At 42.6% G+C, this 18340-nt stretch overlaps 1 protein-coding gene and 1 long non-coding RNA gene across 2 annotated transcripts; both read left to right on the top strand.

Moving 5' to 3' along the window:
* Positions 1-1753: 1753 nt before the first annotated feature.
* On the top strand, positions 1754-14189 carry LOC148882792 (uncharacterized). The gene is made up of 3 exons (XR_016113472.1): positions 1754-2963; positions 3100-3192; positions 9651-14189. It is a non-coding gene; the product is annotated as an uncharacterized LOC148882792 (long non-coding RNA).
* A 96-nt stretch (positions 14190-14285) lies between these two features.
* On the top strand, positions 14286-17809 carry cckb (cholecystokinin b). Its single transcript, XM_088986976.1, has 4 exons — positions 14286-14694; positions 14807-14921; positions 15122-15262; positions 16785-17809. Exons 1-4 carry the CDS (start codon positions 14539-14541, stop codon positions 16922-16924), a joined length of 552 nt encoding a protein of 183 aa, XP_088843102.1. The 5' UTR covers positions 14286-14538; the 3' UTR covers positions 16925-17809.
* The last annotated feature ends 531 nt before the right edge of the window (positions 17810-18340 follow it).

Below are 18340 nucleotides of genomic sequence, written 5' to 3'. Positions count from 1 at the left end.
GGGTCATTTGTGGGTGCACTTATATAATCTTTGATTAAAAAAAAGTTTTTTTTATATTTACAACTATCAGAGTCGAGAAGTGGCAAAAAATCACGGCAAAATCGATACCAAGTCATTCAATTTTCAAGTGTACCTAATTATTAGTCTTGTGGAATGGTTGAGTCACGTACGGGCGCTCCTTGAAGTTTTGATGTTGTGGCGGAAGTGGGGGCAGGGGGCGCGTGTCATTATGCTATCACATTATCCTTGCACAGATGAGTTGCAACCTCACATGGCTCTTCCTTTGCAGGGTGCGTCATGGCAACCGCGCCCGTGTAGGAGTGGGGGGGGGCTTCACCAATAACATCCCTCCTATTTTTCCCGATGACCTTTTAACCCCTGACGTTGTCTTCGCCTGACCGGTATCTCCACCTCGTCGCGACGCATCAGTCTGTTGGACGCACGTACGCGTATTATGGCGCAACTCCCGAAGCGAGTAACCCGCGAGTGCATTGATCAAAAGTGACAGATACATTGTGGAAAGAATTGGAAGCCATGGCGGTGCTCGTTGACCCCCGCTATGGAAATTAGCCATTCGGCCATCCCGTGCTCCAATTTCGTAGCGATTCGTGTCCCACCCCCAAATATGTCTCGTGAGCGTTGGTGATTGGCAAACCCACAAACAGGAAGTCTGGCCTGCTAGAATTGACATTTCTATGTTAAGAAAGTGGTTGTTTTGCCAAAATAATCCAAATTTAAATAACCCAGATAATTAATGCCTTAAAAACAACTATGGTAGGTTACAAGTTGCATGTTAAAAATGTCGGCGGGGGTCAACTTTGGCGGATGTTCTTTGCATATAACAGCAATTATTATTAGTTTTTGTAACAGTTTTACATAAATAATTGTTCTTTGGTTGATTGTCACCATTTTAGAAAAAAAATATTAAAACAATCAGAAAATCGTCATTTTAGAAAGTCGGGCATCTCGTTCAGTTAATGACTCCTATACTACTTTGCTGTTCCTAATTGAGCCTCGAGATGGAAGCACTTAGCTCACAGAGTTAACAGCACTACTGCCCAATGTATTCATTCTACACGCAGGCCAGACATGATTGATTTTATGACGGAGGTTGTGGGCCGGATGAAAATTGACGACGGGCCGTAATTGACCCCCGGGCCGCATTTTGGACATGTCTGTTTTATCGGTTACGCTCAACAAATGTCGACAACCGCACTTAACCAATTTTAAGATACCTTTTAATTAATCAGTGCGATGTCGGAATGAATTGTTATCCAGGTGGGGTATTGGCAGGGTTCTCGAAGCTACATAACACTTTGCCACCGGCGCGGAAACTCAAAATAGCAATTGAATGTCTGTCTGGAAAATGCCAATCTTTCTGCTTCCGGCATTTTGTCGTACTTGAAATGTGACATTTGTCCTGAGACATGAATGCTAATTGTTAAGTCTTAAAATCCTTCCCTTTAATATGTAATCACTGTCGTTCCACTTCTCCGACGTGTTGTGTAATGTACAACTGTTCTCTGTGTCTAGCTCGCGGATGCCCCACACCACCCACCTCGTAATTTATACATTCGACGAGTATGTCCATATGATAATTTCTTCATGTCTGTGGCGCTCCAATAGAAGCAGCCATGGGGACTCGCCCCCCCCCCCCCCTTTTAACATATCCCCTAAATCGCTGCAGTGTGGGAAAAGGTCAGTGCACAAACAAGCGGGATTACACCCCCCACCCCTGACATCCTTGAAACGTGTCCTCCTTGTGTCTCCGCCCTTTCATCGATGCCTTTTTTCTCATTGTTGCTCAATGATAATAAAATGGGACCCCAAAGATGCAATGGCTTGTTCCGACAGTTACATTGAGACATCATTTAATACATCGCCCCCACCCCTCCTGGCCTTTCAAAATGGGTTTTCAATAAAATAATCCGCTATGGTGTTGTAAACGATTAAAAAAAAAAACATACAGGGATGGCATCATTCAAGAAAAACTTTAAAAAATTGAACTATTTTTTAGCAATAGTGGTCAAAGCTGCACTTAATGTCAGTCATTTATTGCAGAGGATAAATAAAATACACAAGTTTGAATCCATCTCAAATCCAATGTGTTTGTGTGTGCTCAACACATAAAATGCCGTCTGCCGTCTAATAATGAGATAAAACCCTACTTTTGCCGGCGGGATAATGATTCCGTCAATATCCGTTAAACACGGCAAGCAGGCGCCGCCGGCCTTAAAGATCTCTCATTGATTACGTGACAAGCGGCCGCTCAGCCTTTCCAAAATGAAACTGATGTCTCTGTCGGAGGAAGTGGCAGTCATTTTTTGAGTTGAATGGATGTCTGTTATTGGATTGGATTGGATTGGATATGCCTTTATTAGTCTCACAGTGGAGAAATTTACATTACATCATACTTTTGCTGTTACGTGTGTTAATACAACTGCAGTTTGCCCGTCTAAGGCGATTGGAAATCCTCTGGCTCAGCTCAAACGTAATTCATGATTGATACCGTGTGATGATATGATTGATTAGGCCATATTGTACACTAGGAAGCTTTTAGTCACAATCGTAATGTGTTGCTGCACCGTTGGTGTTCAGTCTTCTTGATGGTGAACCACCTTCGCGTCTATGCATGCATAGTGGCAACTCCAAGAGAAATGTAGAAAAAACACTTCCGACTGCCCTCCTCTCCGAGCCGCAGCAGTCGTGCGCGGCGTGTGGAATCATCAAATATTGAAGCTGGCTCCATTTGGAATGCAGAAAGTCGGCCGGTGGACTGCTGTCGCCCGCTTCCTTTGGTGAGTGATGGCCTCGAAAGAGGCTAGACGGGATGCGCTTGACACTGACGACCCGTTTGCTGTTGATTTGCAAGCCCGTTTCAACAGCTTTAATGTCTCCCTCAGCGACTTGGCCATTCCCACACGGCAGCGTGGATCCACGTTCAAGACATTTCACATCACTCGGTGAGCCCACCGCCCATCTTTCCCACATCTAATATGTCTGCAACCCATCAAGTCTGCGCTACGTGCGGAAATAATCACGCCCGCTGTCATTCGCCACGTCTCGCTCTCGTCTCATTCGCTTTCCCTTTCTTCCCAGCGTCTTCTTCTGGGCCTCCGTCGAAATACGCCAGGAAAAACAAAACGCGTAATGAAGACCAAAGAGACGTTCCGAGGCGGACGTAAATAGAGGGTGAGTGGCACCGAGACCTCTGCGTGGTGATGAATATTGAACTTGAAGACTTCTTGGAGAAAGGCGATACGCTTGATGCCGACTTGAGACGTTGAGTAAAGCACTCGACAAGGCGTCCTTTCCCCCAGCGACTTCCCACAATGCAACTGTGTGGCAGAATAATTACTCACGGCTTCAATTGCACATCGCCGCGACCTCATCAGATCATCAGCGGCAGCTCTTTGCGACGTTGATTGTGTGAAAGCCGCTTCGCAAAAATTGACCCTTTTACTCAGTGGTGATTGACACTGTCAAAAATATTCTTGTCATTGCTGACCATATTAAAAAAAAAAAAAAAAAACATGCCTAAGCGGTTTTCACCCTCCCGCATTGCAATAGTCATAATTTATTTATAAGCAATGGCAATGACGTGTATTAAGTTGTCAATCCTGCATTTGAACCCATTCAAACACATATTTATGGTTATCATCTAATATTCCGGCAAAGAATAAAATGAAATAAATAAATAGGTAAATAAACAACCACATAAATAAATAAATGAATAAATACATAAATGAATGAATAAATAAATGACACAAATAACTAAATAAATATATAAATAAATAACCACTTAAATACATAGACAAACGGATTGAAATAAATACATGAACAAACACATAAACAGAAAAATAAATACATGGGTAAATACATAAATAAATAGGTAAATAAATAAATGACACATAAATATAAATAAGTAAATAAATAACCACACAAATAGATGAATGGACAAACAGGTTGATAAATAAATAGGTGAATAAATAAATGATACATATCAATAAATTAATATAAATAACCACATAAATAAATAGATTGCTAAATAAATACATAAATGGATAAACAAATAGATAAATACATAAACAAGTAAATACATAAATAGGTAAATAAATAAATAAAAATACAACAAAAATCAATAAATTGCTACATAAATACATACATAGATAAACAAGTAAATACACAAATAGGTAAATAAAAATAAAACAAGCTAAAATTGTGGCTAAATTCTAAGCTTTTTTTTTTTAAAAAAAAAAAGATTATGAAAAAATAAAACTCAAACCCTCTGCATTTTATTTCTTTATTTTATGGGCACTTAGTCCTACTACTTGATTGTATTCCAATATGGCCAATGACAGAGGTGCCAAGAGAGTTAAATATTAATATCAGATGGCATTTGGTTCAAAACCTTTGAGAGCCACAGCGTCAAAGATTATTCAAAGCCCGTGATGTGGGCCAGCGTGGCTACGCATGTACCGACAGCAATAATCCGTCAAGTCATGCAATTAAATTCGCCCCCCCATTAAAGTACAGAAGGACTGAGTGACAACTTGAAAAATGTAAACAAAGATGGCCCCCAAAATGTCAAAAGTTGGCGCATAAGACGAGGAAGAGAATGTCATGAAGTTGAAAAAGACCACTCATCTACCACATTTGCCATAATATACTTTCATCCTATACACCCGCATATTTCCCATCATTTTACTTAAAAAAATGGCTACCGAGTGAAAATGTCAAGAAAACAACAAAGTGAGATGCGGTCTTACGCAGCGTTCTGTTTTAAAAATAGATCAATGGTACTTCTCAGCAGCCAAGTCATAAATAATGTAGTGTATAATAAATCAAGGTTATCTCACTCCTAGTGAGCGTGATATATCACACGCAGTGGGCAGTACTGCATTACATTTTGTCAAATAATAAATACAATGATTTGAAAAAAATATATCGGCAAACAAAAACCCAGAACATAGCACATTGAAGATGTAAGGATAAATAATGAGTTCCTTCAATCAAATGAGCATCAATCAACCGTCCATTCTTGCCTTTTTTTTAAATTATCCTCTGGACGTCATCTCCTATCTTTTGATAACTGTTTTATTCCCACTTACCAGGTTGGAGTAGCAAAAGCATGACTGGGCAAAAAAAATAAAATAAATAATAATAGTCATCATTTTCTCATCAAGTAGCGGACAGAATGCGTCATTGTTTGGAGTCTCTTTCCCCCGAGGTTGTGTCTTATTTAGGAGACGGACACCGTCCAGCAGCTGATGTCGCCAGGCGCAAAACTAATCAGACTGGCGCATTCCGCATTTTGGGATGGTTTCGAACTTGAGCGAAAGGCGCACCAGACGTCCTCAAATATTTTTAATATGGGAACAGGTGCTCGGGAGACTCACACTCTTCAGTTCCCCATCTGCTTAGCCAGACTCAAATAAAACCTTTTCATCAAAATTCAGACGCACACGCACGCACAGGCACAGCGTGTGTTTTGTGTGTGTGTGTGTGTGTGTGTGTGTGTGTGTGTGTGTGTGTGTGTGTGTGTGTGTGTGTGTGTGTGTGTGTGTGTGTGTGTGTGTGTGTGTGTGTGTGTGTGTGTGTGTGAGGGGTTGTAAAGGGTTGGCGGATTGAATTTTTCTGTCATCCCTAATTAGACTAATTTTCTTTTCCAACCAAAATTCCAATGTAAATTTTCTCCTTGCGTTCATAGAAATAGTATCGTAATAAGCAGTACTATCGATATAACGAGACTTTTCTATCTATCTATCTATCTATCTATCTATCTATCTATCTATCTATCTATCTATCTATCTATCTATCTATCTATCTATCTATCTATCTATCTATCTATCTATCTATCTATCTATCTATCTATCTATCTATCACCAGTTTGCAAATCTGAAGTAAAAAGTATTTTATGAATGAAATTTTAGTTCAGAGTTTAGCAAGGACTGTGGAATTGCTTTCGCGGGCCAAAGAAAATGATGTGGAGGGCCAGATTTTGCCCCCGGGCCTTGACTTTGACATTGGTGATTTAACAGCAATATAGCTTAATTAGCATTGTCCTTAATGCCAATTCACACACGCTTATGAATGAAATGTATTATTATTTTGATTACGATGACAACTTCGTATTGTATTTCCTGATTTTTTTTACGTTTTTACCGTTTCCGTTATCCCCGAAAAGTTGTAAATTCCCCCCAAGGTATCCTCGTACCCCCTCGGAAGCATTCTCGCAGCCCCGGTCAAGACCCACTTTATGTCTATCATCCCTCCATCCAACTACCAATGTCAATCAGACATTGACAGATATCGTCCTCCATTTTGCCCACATTACGCCTCCTTTGAGGTCATTTTCCTCCTTCCGTCAATCAACCTTGCTTCTTCATAATAGTTACCGACAGAAACCGAACTTTTCAAAAAAGGGGTTGAGGGTTGTCCTCATTCATGTTGAGCACTGTATTTATCTCCTCACACTTTCAAAGCACCCATCACAGGAGGCGTTTGGGATTTGGTAACTTGTCATTGTGAATTTGACGGTCACAGCCCAAAATGGAGAATTTCCCCCAAAACAGACCTTGACAAGGCGATGGTTGTCCGCTCAGATATGCAAATGGAGCGTTCTTCGGCGTCGCTCGTACTTTAGTAGTGGATTCTGTCGTCTACAGCGGCAGAGTTGCATCCCAAAATCGTTAAAAAGGGCCTGCTGCTCGGCGCGAATGTCTGTGAAGCCAACCCGGAGACGAACAGATGACAGACGCTAATTCGTGCGGCCACGTAGGTGTGAGACGCTTTTGAAGACGCGGCAACGCGGCGGCGATGATGTTCCATCACGGTCATAGCCCACCATCAGACCTGGCCTACGCTTGGGTGTTTTCCCATTCATTTCACGGGATGGAATCAACCGTGCCGCAATTCAAACTCATTTCCGCGCAGAAAGAATTTCCCAAAGAATCAATATCGGGCTTTGCTGAGCGAAATGACCTAACAAAGCCGTCGCCAGGATGGAAGCCCCGGTTTCATTTATAATTCAGCACTAAGACCACATCTGGGGGGCTTTTTGTTTTGATTTGCGCCCTTGACAGACGACAATTTGGAGCATTGTCTCGTCCGTTGCGTCTGAAAACGCGTATGAAAGAACCTAATTGGGAGCCGTCTTAATGAAACCTCATCAGCCTAATTGGATGCAAAAGAGAATCACACACGCACACTTGTACCTCTTGGTGAGCTGTTGACTCCACATGCACAGGAACCGCCAACCATATTAGGCGTCTTTGTTCAATTTTTCTCCCCTTAAAGGACAACCGACGCCTCCCGATAAGTTGTGCCCATAATTTATAAAATCACTTCAAATGACTCCTACTGAGCGTATTTTACAAAGATTCCACCACATGTAGCTATATTTTACGTTTTAAGACTCGCGCCGAATATTCAGGAAGTTTTCAAGTTGATGACGATGGCTGACGTGACGTCACTGAAGGAACGCCCCCGACCGAGAAAGCGACACACAATGCATTTTGGGTACTTTGTTTAGTCTGAAAACTTCGTGTTGATCCGTGTCAATGGCGAAATTAGAAGGAAAACACATAAATAACGCGATGGTGAATCATTGTGTGTTGCACCAAAACTACTATTTGATACTAGTTGACACAAATTCCCAGCAGACAAATCAGCCCATTTCCAACGGAGCTTGGGTGCCATCTTGTGCATTTTCTGGGATGCAAGTACTTCTTTAATCGATTGCAAATATTTATGCTTTCCTCTTATTTGAATCATATTCATAACTGGATGAATAACAAGAAAGCATCTTCTCCGAATCTGAAGCCATTGTTTTGATTTTAGAGCAAGGCAAAGACGTCCTGGTGTGACGTCACAAAGAAGGGGGCGTGACCATCTGAAACTTGCAATTTCCAGGGTCATTTTGAAGTCGTTTTGGGACACTTTAACTCAGTTTTATTGGTGTTTTGCATTTGACTACAAATATCAGCCTGATCAGCAAAATGGCACAGAGAAAAGACACATTTACTATTTCTAATGCTATTCGGGATATTAACTTATTCACTGCCATTTAAAAACCATGGGTTTTGGTTTTAACGCTGGTCAGACCTCTGGCAATGTTTTTCCTTCCCACGAGGGGGCAGCATTTGCCTTTTTTCCATGTTAGCGCTTTATTGCAGCTTTAGCTATTGTTAAAGCGCTATGCAAATCAATATGTATGTATTGTATTGTATTATGTACAACGGCTCCCATTTCAAGCTCAGAAAACTCCAGACCAATATAACTTAGGAATTAACTCTTTTTTTCTGATGAAAGAAGATAGTCTCAGGTTTCTTACGCTGCATTGAATGTTTATGTTCTCCTAAAACTCACTATTTTGTGGGTTCTGCAATTTGAGTGACAATGACAAAAACGCTGGCACTGGAGTGGACACATTTTTGCACATTGTCTGGGAGAATGAATTAAAATAAAAATCTACGGAAAGGAATTGTATTCATGTATGGCAGGGGACGATGTAGGACATGCAGCGTCTCGCGTTGAGCTAGCTAATTGGGTATGCTTGGAGGGAGACGATGCGCGGCCGGGCACTCGGTTGTACGTCTTGGCTAACTAGCTGTCAACGAAGCATTGATTACGCGTCACCAGCAGCGCCGTTCGTCACCAGTTCCGCCGAGCTCCGGGGAAAATGTAGTCGGCATTTAAAAGGGCAAGATCTCCCGAAAATGCGGTAGCAGCAAGCGAGATGAAATGTTCCCCTCTTATGCCGGATTCCAATAATATATAATATATATATCAATACACTTTCTTGGTCCTCGCTGCTCCCGTGTGCGCCGCTCTTCCTTTATATGCGCGTATTTCTTTCAGGCAATTATGTGGCTGCGTAACATAGTAAATAAGACACTGGTGGGGGAGGGGTAAAAGGAAGGTTTTGAAAAAAAGCCTCACATAGACAGACAAGCTTGTTGAATCACAGCAATTATGTAAACATGTGCAAATTGAACACACAAAATAAGAAACGGGGGCGTATTGTCAGGTATATGCGGATATTATCGGCGGGTGGCCCCGCCCCACCCGCCGCTAGCTGCTGAGGCGTTCACTTAATTAAGGCTAGTCGATAGTATTGACCCCCCGACAGGAGTTCGCCATTGTACCGCAGCTAAACTTTCGGCTTTAATTACTGAGCGATTGCTTGGAGGACCTTTGAGACTTCCCCGTGACGAACTACACTCTTCACGTGCTTCTCAAATAATGGAGAGGGTGCCCCCGGGCCCCCCCGCTATTTGCCTTAGGGTTAGTAGGGCGCTTGCAGGTGTAATAGCACATCCACTGCAGTAGGTGGCAGTTGAGCGTTTGATGTCCAGAGGAAAAAAAATGACGACATACGCCATCCAACATTGTAAAAGTGTTGCTTTTAAATAACCCAGAAAATCCCATGACTAATTTCCACCCGCGCGCTTTGTCTTCATTTGAATCCGGCGACGTCCTGGAGAAGACCAAGCGAACGTGGGAAGGATCAATTCAATAGATTTCAATTAGTTTCAAGACGGCATGTCATCCCGTTGTGTTATTCTCAGACACGCAGCGGCTTTGTCACGCGCGTCCGTGCATGGAAACGCTTTGATAAATTTGCTGCGTGTGTTTGTGTGTTGCAGGCCCTTCCGCATGCGAGCCGGCGCTCTCGGCTCAATGCACCCCGGGGTGGATTTTTCGCTCTAGAGGGCTCACTTGCGACATCGCAGCAGCCGCACCTCTCCGTCATTTTGGCAGCCGTCGTCGCAACGAGAGCCCGCCTGGTGCGGGCAGTTGCGCTGGTTGTGAGTGCAAATATATCCTATGGATGGGTGGATACATTGATGATGGATGGATGGATGGATGGATGGATGGATGGATGATAAATGGATGGATTATGGGCGGATGTGTATGGATGGATAAATGGATTGGATTGGATTTGCCTTTATTAGTCTCACAGTGGAGAAATTTACATTTCACAGCAGCAAAGTGATGAAAGGAATGAAAGTAGAAAAACAAAATATAGGAGCCTCTGGAAAGGCAGCCACTCAGAAATGGGCAGATCTGGATGGATAGATGGATGGATGGTTATATGGGTGGATGCGTGGATGGAAAAATTGACAGATATGGATTGATGAATGGATGGATGTGTGTGGATGGATGATCAATTGATGGATATATGGGCATATGTGGATGGATGGATAAATTGGCAGATCTGCATGGATGGATAAAAGGATGGATGGTTACATGTATGTATAAATGGATGGATGGATGGATGGACTTTAGAAAACAATATCTCTCCCTCCATCACAGCCATTGCCATTCTTGCTCAGGATGGATGGTTAGATGGGTGTATAGATGGATGGATAAATTGACAGATATGGATGGATGAATGGAAAGATACATGGATAGATAGATGGATGGATGGATATATGGGCAGATGTGGGTGGATGGATAAAAGGATGGATGGTTACATGTATGTATAAATGGATGGATAAATGAACAGATATGGATGGATGGATCGATAAATGGATGGATGGTTAGATGGGTGTATAAATGGATGGATAAATTGACAGGTATGGATGGATGAATGGATAGATACATGGATAGGTGGATGTGGATGGATAGATGGATATATGGGCAGATGTGGGGGTATGGATAAATTGGCAGATCTGGATGGATGAATGCATGGATGGATGGATGGTTACATGGATGTATAAATGGATGGATAAATGAACAGATGTGGAAGGATGGTTGGAGGGATGTGTGTATATATATAGATGGATGGATGAATGAATGATAGATGGACGGATATATATAGACAAATGAAAAATGGAAGGATGGGTGGTTACATGGGTGTATAAATGGATGGATAAATTGGCAGATATTGATATATACATGGATTGATGGATGGGTGTGGATGGATGGTTACATGGATGTATAAATGGATGGATAAATGAATGGGTGGATATATGGGCAGATGTAGATGGATGGATAAATTGGCAGATCTGGGAAGATGTGGAAAGATGGCTGGATGGATGTGTGTATATAGATGGATGGATGGATAGATGATAGGTAGGTAGATGTGCGGTGTGCGAAATCATGAGACCAACGCGGTGCGCCCGCTGCTCCTTTATATCCTCCACACCTAGCGATCTTCTTCTTATAGCGTGCTAACAGATGGGTGTGCTGTATGCAATGTTCTCCATGACACGTTCCCGCTGAGCCACACACACACACGCATACACACACACACACGCACACACCTTCCTCCAAAACTGCAACCTTATGCTCAAACGGTCCAAGGAGATGGCGTCGCTGTGACAAGCACTTTCATTCACGTTTGCATTATTTAGCGTGTTTACTTGCACGCGCCGTGCCGTATTATCGCCGTGGCAAACGGCCTGAGCCGTTGGTCTCGCTGGACATTTACCTTTACGAGAGCAATATGGGAGACGTTTGTCTCTTGAGCCAATTAGACACTTTTAATGAGCATTTAACCTCAAACCTTCATGTCCGGGAAAGAGGGAGGGAGACAAATAGCCATTTTGATCGATCCCTGTTAGTTTTCATTCAGACGCACCTCAACCACGATGCCTTCCAAAATCCGGGGGGGGCACACTTAGACAAAATTTTAACAGCCGATATGCTCCGTTCACATTTCAAATAATCAAATCCCCAAAGGTGCGCAGGTGTCCCGATGTAAGAAAATGAGGTCAAAGGGAAAACCTCCCACAGTGCACAGCTAATAAATTCGATGCGGGACTAGCGTTGGTTAGCATCCCACACCTCCCGGATGTCACGTTATGACGGTTTTAAAAGTTATCCACGTAGGCAATATGGAAATTGTGGGGTGGTGGTGGCGGGGGGTGTGGAATGGATGTTCTCGGGCTCTTCCTGTGCAATCGTCAGCTGCGTATGATGAAAAAAGACTTTGTAGCAATTCCCATGGGGCAACTTAAATGCCGACGTGCGCCGCAGAAACCTCAGCCTATCACGACCTCGTGCTAACGAATCTTGCGGGCTTGAGTCATCGTCTCTACAGCTCACTGACCTGAACGGGAATCTTTTTGTTTGGATTTCAAAGTCGACTGGAAGCTCCCGCGAGCCGTACCCCAATCCCACATGTGGCGCAATTAGCACAAGAACAAAAGGCCTCTTTTTTCCGTCTTTTTTTCAAAGGCGTATCAAGAGTGATGAGAATGATGATGAATTCATTTAATACTTTTTTGGGGGTAAGTCGTTCCGTAATGAAAAAGTACCTTTTAAAAAGTCAAGCCAGAAGTTGAAAAGTAAAGAAAAAGCAACACAGTGGAGGCAAACTTCTAATGGAATAAATAAATGATCAATAAATAAATGAACAAATACGTAAATAAATAAATAGACAGACATATAAATAACTGTAAATAAATTTAAATAATGAATACATATGAATACATTTGAATAAATATGAATAAATATAAATACATATGAATACATGTAACTACATGTAAATAAATATAAATACATATATACATGGAAATGATAAATGATCAATAAATAAATGATATACATAAAAATACAAAAATAAATAGATAAATAAATAATTTCAGAATAAAAGCAAAGCCAAATGGAGGCCAGGATTTGTCATTTGTTTTTGATTGAAAGCTAAAATTGTAATGTTATCATTTTTTGAGAGGACAAATAAAGAAGACATTACTCGACACAAAATGTAATTAAATGAAGTATATTTTATCGGTGAAAGGGATTTTACTTGGGAAGTTACTCAACTGATGGAATAGTTTTTTTCTTACTCGACCAAGAAATAGATCTGTCTGTTGAATGATTCGACAAAACAAGAATGTTGTCATAGGGTAGGTAGATAGATAGATAGATAGATAGATAGATAGATAGATAGAAGACTCGCATTGTCTTTTTTTCTCGAATTGATGATATCATTAAAACAAAAAAGGTCAAAGCGTGTAATGGCACATTTTTCATTGTCCATAGCAATTGTCTGTGGTTCTTATCGATAAAACAAACCAAATTTGGAGGTACTTCTTTATCATCCAACACGAGTCATTGTTCGACAAAATTCAGGCACATATTTGTAATTTGTCGTAAAATAATATGGCGGTACATGCTTGATATAGAACCCAAAAATTTTTTATTCATTTATTTATTTTGAATTGACATTTGTCGATATATACTTTTCACCTCACAAAAAAAAAACATGTTTTTAATTCCACCCCCCCAAAAAATATTTTGACATACTGCCGCTGGTAACCTTTTTGCCCCTCCCACAAGAAAATGAATCCCACCGTAACAAATAGAAAAACTCCTTTTCATTGGCAATTGACAAAACCCCGAGCTCACAGACAGAAAAGCAATGAGGCATCAATAATGCTGTAAGCCCCCTCCCCCGCCCCACTCCCCAGTGGGAATTGGCTCATCGGCGTGGACTGTGTTCTTTCCACCCATTTGCTGCTTTGAATTGACTCTTGTTTTTGATTTCCCAGCAGCGTTGTCGTCTCCTTCCGGAAGCTTTCACGACGCGAAGGCCCCATCGATGCAGAGTGGCTAATCGATCCCGCTTTGGTGTTGGCTGACAATCGGCAACGTGGTCGTAACATCTCAAACCAAAGTGCAAAGACTTAGTCTATGATTTATTTATTGACATCTTGGGGGCAATGTTCACGATAACTAGGCGGGGCCATCCCCCCAAATCTTGATCTTCTACTCAAAAGTTGTGCTGATCCCAAAGTGCTACCAGGCTGCCGTCTACGTGAGGTCATCACGGCGTCTTTTCTGGAAAGTATCCATTTGATGTAGATGATTAATTTTCCAACACAATGACTGTCTTTCTGTCTTTCTCACATGTCATACGTGTTCACACGTGTCATACGTGTTCACACGTATGACACGGCCAAAACACACACATGGGATCCACAAGTCAACTGCCATCATGTTGCGTTTTTTTTGATACACGCACGTCTCATTAAAACTGAAGCACGAATACGTTTGGAATAGTCTTCTCAAACATACACACACATACACACATTCCTGTTTCTATGGTTTTTGTGAGGTCCGGATAATTCCAGATAAAGAGTTAGGACCACCGTTGCTTATAAGAGAAGAACTAGTGTTACATTTGAACACTAAATGTCACCTCATTACCCACTTCGACTTCTTTAACAAACAAAGAAATATGAATGAAACTGAAATAACAGCAGTAGTGAGGTTTCTGAATGGTACATTCAAAGTCCTCACCCCTGTCATTTGTAATTTGGTTAAAATATGTGGTATGAACTTTCCTCTCATTAACTACACACACACACACATAAAAACACACAGTGAGTAAAAGGTGTGTGTATCCAAGTGAAAAGAAAATACACACCAAAGAAATCATTTTGGGTGAATTTGTGAGGACGTCTCTGAAACTTTAACAAATGCATATCTAGACCCTCTAGAAGCCTTTAGAATGAAAAACTTGTGAGGAGCGGCCAAAAGGTCCTCACTTGTCATAAATGTCCTCACTACGTATGGTATAAAATGTTAGTGGTCCTCACAAGACTGGTCATACGAACACACACACACACTAGCAGAGCGGTGAGAGAGTATAAAAGGCGCATCCTTCCCACTCGGCAGACAAGTGCTCTCCTAACGCTCACACACTCCCTCCAACGAACCGAAGACTCTTTTCCCAAGGTAGGACGTGAATGGGGAGGAGGCAAAGAAAAAAAAAAGTGTCTTTATTAAGAATATTTATCTTCACATTGCATTTTTTTTTCTTGGACTTTTTATGTTGTGTGTGTTTCAGATGCCTGCAGGGCTGAGCGTGTGTGTAGTTCTGGTGATCCTGTGCGCAGGTTCTTCGGGGTTCTCCTTCTCCTCCCATCTTGGGGATGAAAACCAGCCGTCCCCCACTGAACAAGGTAGACCATCCTCGTTACTTGTTAAATGGCAACCGCGATCATGTGATGGACATCTTGTATGAGTTTGTATGGCTATTTTTGTGAGCTCTTTATGTTTTTATACCAAATGTAGCGGGGACATTTTTGACAAGTGCGGACTTTTTGTGTGTGTATGTGTCTGTGCGTGTGTTATAAATGTGTGTGCGCGCGCTAATTTGCAGGCCACCTGGAAACCGACGCCCACTCTTTGGGGCATGTCCGACACAGCCGCTCCGTCGCCCCGCTTAGAGCTTCACAGGAGGACGGGGAGTCGCGAGCCAACCTTGGCGAGCTTCTGGCCAGACTCATTTCCTCCAGGAAAGGTTCGTGTTTGCCTTTTGAGTGTTTTGGGAGGGGGGGGGGGGGGTATCGTGTTGCTTTAACAATATGCGTTTCTCATTACCGAAGACAAGTGCTCTTCACTTGAAGCCCCTCGGGCCCCGTCCTCCGTCTTCCTCCACGCGTCACCACCACATCAGTCTCACTAATTATTGGTCCCACAGCAGCTTTGTAAAAACGAATTAGCGGCTCGGCAAAAAGCTTTTTTTGCGGTTCCAAAGTGCGCTTAGCAAAGTCTTCCGGGCCGCTTGACGACATGCTGGATTTCACACACTGTTAGTTGATTTCATATTTCTTTGGAGAAGGAGGGGGTGGGGCGGGGGGGTGGTACTTGGTACGTTTGTACAGCCGCCGGCGTGTGATGTCTTGGAAAAGGTTTTGGGGGGTAGAGGTTGAGGGGGGAGGGGGGGAGTCCGATGGGCTTGTCATGAAGCCTGCCAGATATCAGAAAGAGACATTGTGTCCTCATTACGCGAGTGTCCATTGATTGCATTTTAGATGAGCGCCACGGCTGAATTCGTCATCCTAGTAAAGGATTGATGGAGATGTTCTGATGGGAAGATGGGGTCGTGCATGAGAAGAAAGCAGCCATTTTCATTTTGGATTTTTATTTTTTTTGTGTCATGCAAACAAGACTGAAAGCTGCCTTTTTGGGGGGATTTTTTTTTTTATATATAGCCATCCTGTCATTGATATGATATCCTCCAATATGGGCAAGGAGAGCTCCTTTCTTCTTTCCAAAGTGTCCAATTTGGAATCCTTGCACAATTATTACAATATCATGGAACCCAAGAGACAGCCTTTTCGTATTTTTCCCACTTCACTCTTACGATCACTTTCCAGAAGACAACTTCTCATTTTTCAACAAAGGGCTCAAAAGGTTACGAGGGAGAAGAAGCATATCTCGGGGGGCCAGTGTGCGCGCATCTGCGCGGGGAGTCGTGTTCCTGGCTGTTCACTTTTGCATGTTTTCGGTGTGGGAGGTGTCATTGTCGAGCTTTTCTGCAGCCAATTTTCTCAGCACACCAGGGAACTTGAAAGGTTGCGTAGGAAGGAGTATGTGGGTGGAGGTGGAGGGGGGCAGGGCAGAACATCATAAGCAGAAATGCTGCTTGACTATAAGCGTGATAACAAAAAAATTGAAACTTAGAATCGGAATCGACGGCCACTATATTAGGAACACCCTGGGTTGTGCGCCCAAAACACGCCGGCGGAAGAATGCTGCAAAGAGTCGACAGATTTGCTCTGAGTCGACGCTCCACCCAAGTGGAAATTAATAAAATGCAAATTGGGATTCCAAACCGTGGTGTGCGGTGCAGTGAACGCAGCGTGCCACAAAACCAAGGCCCCCGAAATGGCTGCTTTAGGGGAAACGGTGTACCTAATAGTATACCTAATAGTGACCGTTTTGTGCATAGCCAGCGAATGGTGCGTCAATCAGCTTCGGGGAGTCAAAATGTCCCACAAAAATGTCGCTCCAGCCTTTTATTTGTGGCCATCCCGCAGGTTCGGTGCGTCGGAACTTGTCACCCAGCAGCAAACTTGGCGGCCTGAGTGGCGCCAACCACCGGATAGCAGACAGGGACTATATGGGCTGGATGGACTTTGGACGGCGCAGCGCAGAAGAGTACGAGTACTCCTCGTAGAACGGAAGAGCTCCAACATTGACTGAGCCCCTCCTTTGTCCCCCCCCGTCCGCACACAAGAACAGTTTTATCTGTTTACGTTATCTATTTATTTGTAATGTACTGTTCAATGCAATATACATATGCCAAACATTTGCCTCTCTAGTCACCTGTTTGTTGGTGGTGGTTGTGGTGTTGGGGGTGGGGGGGGGGGGGGGGTGTCGGGTCACATTTAGCCTTACCAGACTTTTTTTTTTCTTTTTGTCTGATATTTAATCAATAACCATGTCAACATCCTTTGTTACTTTTTGACAGATGAAGAGCATCATCCGCTGTTGTACTGTATTGTCATTTGGTGAGTTTGGAGTGAAAATTGAGAACCATCCATGCCAAAATAAACAAAAAAAGTAAATAACATGTAATATCCATAACCTTGCCCCTCCCTATCTGTCTGACCTGCTTCAAATCTCCATTCCCTCTCGGTCCCTCAGATCCTCATCCTCACTTCACCTCTATGTGCCCCCTGCCCGTCTCACCACGATGGGATGCAGAGCTTTCATCCGCTCTGCTCCCAAACTCTGGAATTCACTTCCACTCAACATCCGTCATATTGACTCCTTCCCTATTTTCAAGTCCCACCTCAAAACCCATCTGTTTAAAATTGGAGTGTGTTTTCCTGCAACTGGGGGGGGGTTAGCTAAGTATTTCTCACATTGACCGCAAGATGGCAACAGCGTCACCCCCGTCAATATCGTCAACATGTATGACACGCACTAGTTCAATCTGCTATTTTATTATTTATCATTTTACCTATGGTTTTATTGTTGTGTGCTTTGTTTTTATTGTAATGTGTCCTTGGGTGTTTTGAAAGGCGCTTGAAATTAAATGTATTGTAATGTATCGAAATTGATTTCAATTTGAAAGAGTCAATGACTCATTCTCTTGAAAAGAATGTTTCCTCACATGTCATGGAAAGGAGTCTACAGAGTGTGTTTACCTGCAACTGGGGGAGGGGGGGGGGTGGTTCGATAAACAAACCCGCTTCTGTGAATTATTCAGAGAAGCATCCGGCGAAGCCTTTGGGGAAAACGCTGGATTCTCCTCATGGTGTGTGCGTGCGTGTGTGTGTGTGTGTGTGTGTGAGCCTGGCATTCAAATGAGCACCGTCTCAGAGAAAATATTTCGTTTTTAATACATTTTTTGACCTCCATTTCTCCATTGTGGGACTATTAAAGCCTTTTAGATTTTGATTAACCAAGAGCCCCACCTGTTGGCAGAGTACGTGCATTGACGTAATAATAATAATACATTTTATAAGCGCCTTTCTAAACTCTCAAGGACACTTTATAATCACAAGACTTGCACAAGAAAACAACATATAACATTCTAAATAAGAGGCGATTAATTAACACAGAGAATGCGATTTTAATTGAATAG

This window comes from Hippocampus bargibanti, linkage group LG20 (assembly GCF_051943395.1).
Source record: "Hippocampus bargibanti isolate YZ-2025 linkage group LG20, ASM5194339v1, whole genome shotgun sequence".
Classification (NCBI taxonomy): Eukaryota; Metazoa; Chordata; class Actinopteri; order Syngnathiformes; family Syngnathidae; genus Hippocampus; species Hippocampus bargibanti.
This window is presented reverse-complemented; position numbering and strand designations above follow the sequence as displayed.